The sequence below is a fragment of the Seriola lalandi genome, unplaced genomic scaffold, assembly GCF_002814215.2.
Source record: "Seriola lalandi dorsalis isolate HSWRI2012SDOR001 ecotype SW California unplaced genomic scaffold, Sedor1 jcf7180002054559, whole genome shotgun sequence".
NCBI lineage: Eukaryota > Metazoa > Chordata > Actinopteri > Carangiformes > Carangidae > Seriola > Seriola lalandi.
In genome coordinates this window covers 1,697,737-1,708,315 of record NW_019525112.1, presented here as the reverse complement: position 1 = coordinate 1,708,315, position 10,579 = coordinate 1,697,737, and the positions used below count along the sequence as shown (strand labels likewise).

Here is a 10,579-nt window from a genome sequence, read left to right as displayed (position 1 = left end):
TCATTTTTAATATCAGGAAGACTGCAAACTGGGGATGTAGAGTTTGAAAGACGCGGTTCATCTAGGAGGCAGGAGGTCTAGTGAAAGACACTATCAAACTGCATTATGGAAAATGTAAGATCCGGTGTTTGTGGAGGTAGACAGATAGGACTGAAAGTCAGGGTACCTCTGCTGCTTCGAATTTGCCAATTCTTCCTCTCAAGTGTCCCCCAAGTATCCCTTTAAATGTGTTTAAATCAAATCATGTATCTTTCACTTACTGCTTACATGTATAGTGGAAATATAATAAGAAACAATAACACTGGACAATGTGTCCAGAAATAACACACTGTACATTAGTACTGCACAGCAAGGTGCTGGACTGAGCTCATAATGATCACCTGTATGTTTCTATTTCTACTGCAGCTCATTCCATTACAAGTGCTGATTATATTACAAGCTATGATTATACCAAAGACCATGATTTCCATTCATGCACCCTTTTCTTCCTCCTTGAAGGCCTGCTCACTGAACAACCCTTCTCATGCCTTGAACAGTGTGCGGGACTATGCAGCAGTCTACCTGTTTTAAGGCTCCTCGTGTCTGTCAGTCACTGCGGGATCCTCCAATCACAGGGCACGTGAGCCCGTGACTCCTCCCCAGTGTATAATTGAAGTTTCTTTAGTTTCTCCGGCGGAGCCTGCGCGCAGTAGTGTCCGATCCGTGGAGGGATTAAATACACAACCGCGGGACCATGTTTTCCAGGAGCCTGAACGTGTGTGTGACCCTGTGTTTGTGGATTACAGCGTTAACGAACCCGGGAAGTGTGTCTGCGAGGAAGCAGGACGACTCTTTCTTCACTGCCAGTATTTACCGAGCAAGATGCGCCTCGAGATGCCTCAGCCTGCACATCACTCGCATCTCTGCTTTTTTCAAGCACTCTCAGGTACGAGCATGTGGCCACAGTAACTCAAACTCCCGGCAGCGTGTTGAAAAACAGAACCAAACCCCCGGTGTTGTGTCATGTCATAAATGAAAATGTGCCAGTCGATGCTTCCCACAGAAGTCAAACCTGTTTCTCCTGAGCCCATTGTGAGCAGAGAGGAGCAGGTCACTAATGGTGCTGGGATACTTTTGCTAGTTATGTTTTCTGTCAGGAAATGATCACAAACGAAGTCAGTTGATGTTTCCAAAAAGAAAGTGTCACAAAAAAACAAAACAAAAACACCAGTTGCAGATATAAGCATCTATATTGAAGGTCTGAGTTGCTTGCAAAGTTGCCACATTCAGGATATGACTGGTCGCCTGTGTGTGTAGAGAGGGACGCTGTATAATATATCCAATTAACACAATGCAGTGTGTCTGAGGCTGAGAGATGATGGTGCCTTTTTATTGGAGAGTGTTTCCATTCATTACATGCTGTTTACTGGAAAATTAGATGACTGCTACTGTTGCTACTAATGTGATGGACTTAACTGCTGTGATGACTCTACATAGTGTTGCTGTTGCCCACTTCTTTTTTTTTTTTAAGGTATCTGTGCTCCTCTCCAATGATAGGGACCACTGCCTTACTGTATGTTCATAGTAAGAATTTTACACTGGTGTCCCCCTTGAAGCATGTTGTGATGCAGACCTTGTCTGAAGCTACTACGAGTTATCTGTATTCTTTGGATGATTTGGTATTTGATGTCAGAAGTAGTTTTTCACCCTCCACTGGACACACTGTTCTCTCCCAGGACTCCCGAAAAGAAAAGGACTGGTCACTGATCCTTCTCCTCTCTTCTTCTTTTCACCAGCTATCTATCTGGTGACCGGCTTTTATACTCACTTCATTTGCATTTGCAAGGCTCGACTTTCTTAAGGTGCATTAATGAATTCCTAATTGTCAGGAAACATTGTGGAGCAACGTAAATTTGTAATTAAGTCTAATGAATCAACAGAGTGCATTGCTTGTTTCTTTGTCCCCAATTAACTTTACTTTGAAAGCACTTATTGATCTAGTGCAGTGGCTCTTAATGCAGTTCCTCCACGGGACACAGAGACCTACTGCGGTCAATTCTTGCATTTTTATTAGGGGATAATATACACCTGGGGTGGAGGATGAATGCGGTGAAGTGAAATAAAAGGACAGAAAACTAGTAGTACCGTGCATCCAAAGGGTACAGATTGAAAACAGTGTTCCTTAAAGCACTACTTGGCAGCAGCCGGGATTTATTTTGAGAAGAATCCAAGAATATATTACTGCCCTGGGTTGCAAAGTTGGAGAATTATATTAGTCACCAACTGACTGTGAAGTCAAATAACTGATGGAAGTCTCACCTCTAATGAACAGCTAATAGTCGATATAATTGACCGCAGAGCCTCGGAGTCTCAGGCAGCCTTACTCAGGGAGGGGGAAATCAGAGGGAGGTATTTGTCTAAAGAGAGGGGCATTTTTATGGTTGGTGATAAGCAAGGTGATATCTTATGGGTCTAAGAATAGAAGGCAATTGTTGATAATCTGCACGGACTGTCTAATGCACTGTGTTCTCAACAGTCCTTTCAGGTGAAAATGGGGGTGGCGTGGTGGTGGGGGGGGTCTGGTCAGCTGCAAAAACATATGGCTCTCCTCCCCCCCTGCCCTCTACCCCCTGGCCCTGCCAATAAGTGCCACTATCACACCTCATAGGCATGCGGAGGATACACACCGAGCTACCGATGCTGCAGCTCCTCCGAGGTCACCTTCCTGCTAAATGCTGGCTCCCAATTGCGCTAAATGTGATAAGCTCTAATGTACTGTTGCCACAACACTGGAGCATGCTCAGTCAGCGCAGCCTACAGGTGGATCTGCTTCCCCTGCCAGATCTTATTACAGCAAGGGGCCGACAGGCCGCTTGGAGCTCCACTCCAGTGATTGAGACGACAGACCTTTCAATTCAACTCGGACATCCTTCAGGGGTCATTTAATACTCGATAGGAAAACCAAGACGTACAACACTTTCCACTTTAATGGAAATGAAATGCCTGGGCTGTATGTCAAAGCTGTGACTTTTTGCCTACTGTTTCTCAATATTTTACTGCGTGTACTCCATATCTAGTAATCTATATGGACCACTACTTATGTTGGTTATGGTACAAGAGACAAATTGTCCTCTTAACACATTTAGCAGCTGGAATTGAAAACTCTGTTTTTCATATCAGCTTTAATTTGATCAGTGTGTGAGTACTGGAATGATACTCTGAGAATTTAGCACTTGCAGATGTTATGAACACCCACGTGTCTTTCCTTTTTATTTGTTTGAATCAGAGGACAAATCAGAGACTTTGTTTTAATTGTTGCAATTATGAATTAGTGTGAAATGGAAACGAGCATGGAGTTGGAGAGTTAGGAAACACATGGGTAGTCTGTTGGTTGTCAGATTTATAGCAGCTCTAGATTTATTGTTGTAATAGTATTTCCAAATACAGATTTATTGACATTTTACTCCACTTTTGGGGAACTTGTCACCCTAATATAATAGACTGAGGGGAACACCCAACCATAAATATTAGCCTCGGACACTCTAAAATATTAAGAGCGAGCTGGGAGCCCTGTGCAATTATGTATTCTGAAAGCATCAGCCTTGTAGTGGATTATTTATGTGGGGAACTGTGAAGCCAAAAACAAGGTGTGTCCATGAGGTCTTGTTATTACATTCAAAGCAATAAAAATCTAACATTTTAAATTCAGTCATTCATTTCTAATGTGCTGCGCAGTAAAGTCTAAGCATCTTGCTTGAGAGATTTGTGTTTTAAGCGAAAGGGAAGAAAAAACATTGGAAAGTAGTTTTTCCGTGTCCCCTTGTTTTCGCCTTTGATATTAAATAACCTGCGGTGGAATCAAACCTCAGCCAGTGTGCGTCTCATGTGTGGAGTTTTTCATTAGTGAAGACAGCGGATGAATAGAGGTCTATGTAGCTTGGCCTCACCTCTCTGTAAATGCATTTAAACCATGACAGTCCTGTCTGTAAATCTCAGCCCATGGTGCTGCTGCACCACCCTGAGCTATACCTCATTTGACAAACAGCCTTCACTCCTAAGTGGAGACAACTTTGCATCAATGTTGTTTGAGATCTCTGAAGCACCCTTTTATGTTAACACTGGATGTGCGCTGGACACATTAGCTCACTTTCAGATCTCCTGTCAAATAATTCATATAAAATGCATAATTGATGAGTACAATGACCACAACCCTCACACCCACTCAAGTTAAAGCCTAAATCTTGGGGCCCTTTATTTTGGTACTGCATATGTGCTCTTAAGGAGGAGTTATTTTGGTGTCGCCCGAGGACCCCTGAGCTGTCAAAGGACACACAGAGACACCAGTCTGTCCTTTGAAGTCCTATCTCCTGTTAACTTAGCCAGAAATGTACAAGGTCTCTTAGACATAGCAACATTTCCCAGTAGTTCAGTGTTGGAAAACATATAGGCAGGATTAAATGCTATTCAAAAACACTTCACCAATGTAAACCGAGATCCATTTAATCCAAATGAGAGGCTCGCAGGAAACAAAAGATTACCTTTTTCAAAAGGTGGAATTCTATCCTCAAAGCTAAAAGGGGTTTTGTCCATGTTCTCCTCAGCTGGCTAGACAATACAACACGCCCCTGGCCACCTGCTCTGACTTCTCAGCTGACAACAGCCATAATGTACCTCTGTGATAAATCCCCTGTTTACATGACTCCACCAGTGTCACTAACAAAGCAGGCGAGTTTGCAGCACATTCGTAGACCACTGTCTGGCCTCACAGTCACACAGGAGGATATCTGGAAAGCATTCATTCACTGGAGTCCTTGACAGTCCTCAGCACTGCATAATGTTCAGACTGCAGAGGAATGTCATGGTGAGTCAAAGGGATGAAGTCCTGACCTATAATTATTCCCCCGTTGGTCCCTGACATGGTGGGGTCAGGCCTGGACAGCTGGGGCAACATCCTGCTGAGCTTCTCTGCTCTATGGATGCTGTCACACAGCAAAATTAGCTCCTCTGTGGATCTGGCCCTGTCGCTGTTGACGGATGGGCGAAGAAAGGTGTCAAAAACAGGATTGATGATTTAGGACGTGGTCTAGAGTTGTGACAATCTGTATAAATTATCCCGAGGCATCGCCTGCCAGTGTAAATGTCAAGGTTTTTTTTTTTTTTTTTACAGGGTGTCACTAACAGAGGGTTTGGCTTGGTTGTACTGATCATTTTTTATAAGTGAGGAAACTCTACAAGGATTTTAATCATATGATACAGTGCAAAATGATATACTGGTGAGGAATAATTCATACTTTAATCAGTGTTCAGCCAAACAGAGTGAAGGTGCTCCATTTCACACAGCAGGGCAGAAAACCTGCTGATGTGCACTGAACTCCTCGGCAAAGTTAGAGCTCATTTGAACTTCATTTGGCAACAAAATGAAGCAACTATTCCTCGTCTTCTTAGCTACTCATATATTTTTCATCCTTATCTGCAGTGGAAGAGATTCTCTGAAGACATAACCATACAATCATGGATTCCTTTGAAGCCATTTGACCATTATCCTTGACACTAAAAGCACAGCACTTACTGGTACTGGATGTCAAATTAAACCCTTTAATGATAAGTTCTCTCCTAAGGTCTCATGGGAAATTTCTTCTGGATTACATTGTGGGAAAAGGCTTTGAACTTGACATTGAACTTAAGCAGACTTTTTGCCTGCAGACCCCTAAAGTTTGGCTGTATCCTACAGTTTCATATAGACGCACAGAAAATATCCAAAACTGAAACTCATATCTAGGACACCAACTGGAATGAATTCCTTTAATGTCACTCTAAACTCAGAGCCTCTACATAAAGTATTTGCATGCGTTGTCACAATTGTCAGCAGTGATGATGAACCCACTCGACCCAGTTGCCCTGTGCTCTACACAACTTTTTTTTTTTTGCTTCTTTCAGCTCATTGTTTTGGTTTTACAGCCCACAGCTTTATTGCTTTGGTTCACTGTCACCACTCTCACAGCATCTTTCTGTTATTGGAGACATGAAACTGGAAGAAGAGTGAATATTGGACTTTACATTCATCAAGTGGCCAGAAACTTTGACTCCAAATGAATGCTAACGTTGCTTCATATCTTCTGGATGCATCAAAAGGCAACTGTTGATTTAAAAGGTGATGACATGTCAGTGTCGTGTTCACGGCCTTTTCACTCCTCGCAGGTGGCCAAAAAAACAGTTATTGCAGCTTTAAAACATTGACCTAAATGCCCCCTTTTCTGATATACGGCGCATTCAAACATTTTGTCTCTTTCATGTGGATGAGCTGGTCATTTGTTATGAAGCACTAGCCTTGCTCTTGCCATCCAGGCCCAATTACGTTTTGCAGGGAATGACAACATAATTCTTCGCCCCTAATGGAATTCAGGAAATGGCCACTTGCACAAGCCGTTTACCCCCACTGGTCCTTCGCTCAACAACTCTCCATATTTACACATAGAGGACTTATAAATACACAGCACTATTAGGACCAAATGTTTGCCTCAGTGGAGTGCAGAAGGTGGCACTTCCACGGCAATTAGAGGGAAAATTGGCTGTATCTGCAGTCCATGTAGGAGTGCTGACATCAGTCCCCGCCTCAGTGACCTCAGGGACATTTGTTGAGAGATCAAACAGGTCCTCAGAAAAGCTGAGGTCACCATGCTCTGCTGAAACTGACCAGAGGTTTACCCAGGCCCTGGTGCTGCTGACCCCACTTTCCTGCTTAGGTTACATGCACTCAGCACACAAAGCTCACTCAAAGTCAGTCTTTGAAATGTATCTGCTGTTAGCGTTATTTGTTAGTCAAAAAGGCCACGACTTAAGGGAAAGTGATATTAAAATGTATCATGATGAGAGAGGAGAAGGTCAAAGCTGCATGTTCATTTTATGAAGTAGTCATTATAAATATGTTTTCAACTATATCTGTGATGATTGATGATAGTTTTCTTTTTTTTTTTTTCATTTCTCCTACAGAATAATGGATCCTTGGTGTGGTGCCAGAATCACAAGCAGTGCTCCAAGGTAGTGTGGTTTCACTTCTTTTCATGAACGAGACGCATGCCACATACATGCCTCATTATTAGAGGATAACACAACATAAAGTGTGCGAGTCACGACAGGACTAGTTTTGTCTCGCCTGCAGGAATCGCTTGGAGAGCTGTTGACTATACTGAGAAAGACTCTTTTCTTTCCAGCTAGTCCTTACTTAGATCACTTCTGCTTTCATTGTGACTCATTTGCTCTTGTAAATGGGGACAATTTAATACAATTGAAAGAAATCTGAAGAGGATAAAAGCCTGTCGATTTATGAAAGCACAGCATAATTGTTTTTTTTTTTTTTCATAGACTTGTGATTTGGAAATTTCTGTAGGATGCATAATGGTACACCTCCCGCAGCGCTTGTTTGCGTTTCATGCCCTGTCCCAAAGAGGGGTGATACAAAGCTGGTGTTGACAGCTCCTCTGAAAAGATGGCGCTGACATATTCTATCAGACTCTCCTGGAGCTGTTGACAAGGCCCCTCAGACATGTGCTGTATAGACTGTAGACAGAGAACACTGTGGAGCTGAAATAAGAAGGATGATACGCTAGTAGAGCCCAGTCCAAGTAGCAATCTGAACAATGCTCTCTGTAGCTGTCAGAGGCTCTCACCTCCGCACAAACAGACCGTGAAACCAGGATTCAATGCTGTTAGCCCATGAGGACTCAAAATAGGACATATACACAACACAGACTCACAGGAGGACGGGATTCCCTTTCATGAAAGCTGTGTGTCTGTTGGTTTTTCCCTCCTCTGCTGGGTTTTCCTCAGTGCTATAAAAATGTGTAAGAATGAAATACAGGAAGTATGTGATTGTAGAGGCGACAACAAATTAGATGAAATCCTTGCATGTATTTATTGGGTTTTCTCAAAAGTCCACAGATGTTGGTGTAATTATAGAGGAATGCATGCTGGGAATTTGGGCAAATCACAGTATCGCAATGATGGAGATTAATTGGAAATTCAGGAAAAATGCAAAGTGGTTGAATTTTTTTATTTTTTATTTTTTCATGCAGTGCTTACTTAACATGGCCTCACGTTTGGTGTACATATTAATCACAATCAGTGTCTAGTATCAACTGCCTTGCAAAATCACCCTTTGTGTTTGATTTCTAAATTCCCCCTTTGAATTTCAAATTGTTTCCTTTGCCGGGGATACAACAGAGCTATTGTGCTTTGTGCTTTTCTACAACATGTGCAAATGTAGCCTATAGGTTATTTTCCTTACACTACTTGGCAAATGTTTACAACATGGCGTTTTCTCACATCAATAAATGTGAAATACCCTCTCGAAATTGAACACCATGTGGCAGTTGAAGAACCTGAAAGCGAAGCACAGCTAGCTCAAGATTGTCTGACTGTCTCTTAAACAAAATATGAGGTAAAAATACAATATAATATAATGTTAAATAATCTGTGACCCGTCTGTATGTTTCAGTTGAACGTTCAGGCTCTCAGGAAGGCAAACCTCCTTTGTCTTCACCGTAATGCTGTGAAACCTCCTTTCCACTGTGATGGCCAACATCGGCTCTTGGCACTAGTCGCTCCCCAGTCATTCAGCAGAGTTTTATGTTTGAATAAGGCTTTTGCTGGCTGTGAGTCTAAGCACAGCATACTGTTTTCATAATCAACCAGCTACCACTGCTGAAACTCAAATGTCCAAAAAACCCTTTAATGGACTCCTTTTTTTCCCCCTCCCTGCTATAACAAGCACGTCAGTTAGCACTTCTTTATCCCACTTGTAGGCTGTAAATAAACGAAGCTGAATTTGATGTTAAAAATAATGATATGCTTGTTTTACAGCTGTACAACTTCCAGATAGTTTCAAGGGCCCTCTGAATTGAATTAATTTTTATTGTAACCTAGGTTTTGGTTCAGGCATTCAGGAGGCAGGCTTAATTTGAAGCCAGAAGTCAATATTTTGGAAGCAAACATCACCACACTTCAGATCCACATCAGTGACTCGAGTGCACACTTAGGGCCTGTGTGTAGTGTGTCAAAACACAGAGCTATTGTGGCCACTCTAACAATTGTACCAAATGGGCCCATGCTGTACAGTGATTCCCTGTGAATAGCTCTACAGCCGCTGATTAGCCTCTTCACTTCATGAACAGCACATAGTCAAACAGAGAGACAAAGGCAGTGGCTCCCGGGGAGTGCGTTAGGGGCAGAAGGCCTGTCCACCCAGAGCTCTGTTAAAGAGCCACTGAGGGCTCCCTGCCTGTGAAGAAAATGCGAGGACGGGCTGCCTAATAATTCAGACAAAGATGCTGTGACCCCGTCCATCTGTCTGCATTTTAGGAAATCAAAGCGCCCTGCTTCCATTTGTGATGAGAAAGTCACGCCGGTCATTTCGTATGCAGTGTCCGGAGCCGGCCCCCGCTCTCAGTGTCCCCATTGTCATGGTAATTAACCTGCTTGCCCTCTCTCTCTCTCTCTCTGGAGCAGAGCGAGGTGGCATTTGGAGAGCCGGGGAGTCATTATCATGCCATAACACTGGACCCGCAGACAAACTCCATTCAGCAGGGAGACGCCAGGAGAACAGACAGCAGGCATTTCTATGAGCTATTGTCATTTTGTCTCCCTACAGTTAAGAGCTTCCCACTTGAGAAGTTTGGATGTGTTCCCTGAAAGTTAAAAAAAAAAAAAAAACAAAAAAAAAAACTCCAGGGTGTTCTCTTTTTCTTGCCGGTGAAAAGAATATAGATTTTGTGCATATGCATGGGAGAGTGTGCTGAAGCCGCCAAAGAGCTTTCCACATTCAGAGCGTGGCTGATATTAGCTGGGTTTGCTTTGCCCATGGGTGTGATCCAAGCTCCAAATCAAATGCTAGGATTGACTTAAGGCAGCTGAATGCCGGTCTGCAACAAAGCGGTATGCTTCATTACTCAAACTTCTCTCAGGGAAGGAAGAGAGGAGAGGACATGTGCATCGTGCCTGGATAAATTGGCCTGTGGTGAGTCATTGGAAAGTGTCCATCACTCATAATTCCTGAGGAAGACAGTGTAATATTTTCTCATTTAAACACCCTGAATACCCTGGACATTTAAAAAAAAATCAGTGCACTTTTCCCTTCACTAAGACCGATCTCTCACTTAATCAGATTGAGTGGTGATCACTTGGCTGAAAAGAACATCTTTTAGCAATGGGCTGCTGACTTAACCTTGTGTTTCTCTGAGCCAGCAGCATCTCTCCACTTTATTTAGCGAGAGTTTGCAGAGGGGAAAAGCTTGGGAGAGCGAACTCTCTCTGTCTGTCTGGTCGCCATTTGACGGCAATAAGTCGTGCATGTCTTTCATAGATGTCTCGCATAATCCCAGGTGGCTCTTTTGAGCGCCGCTTCCTACCAATCACACCCCGAGCCGCACATACCAGCGCAAGAATAAGAAGTGTTTGCTCTTTTGGATTACATGCGCCTTCGTCTTCACATGTTTGAAGCTTCGGAGGGGTTTGCCCGAATAACAATCATTGGAATGCCACTATGTCTCATTCAAAAGTGTCTTTCAAAGCGCACTGTCAAACAACCCCCCACCCCCACCCCCCC

General features: G+C 43.1%; 1 protein-coding gene across 1 annotated transcript in view; it reads left to right on the top strand.

The window, feature by feature from the left end:
• The first annotated feature begins 685 nt into the window (after window positions 1-685).
• The window catches only part of anos1 (anosmin 1), a 40,086-nt gene continuing 30,192 nt past the window's right edge, over window positions 686-10,579 (top strand). The window contains exons 1-2 of the mRNA XM_023415972.2: window positions 686-925; window positions 6,970-7,017. Of these exons, the coding sequence (XP_023271740.1) occupies window positions 734-925; window positions 6,970-7,017 (240 nt within the window). The 5' untranslated portion in view covers window positions 686-733. The remainder of the gene's footprint in view (window positions 926-6,969; window positions 7,018-10,579) is intronic.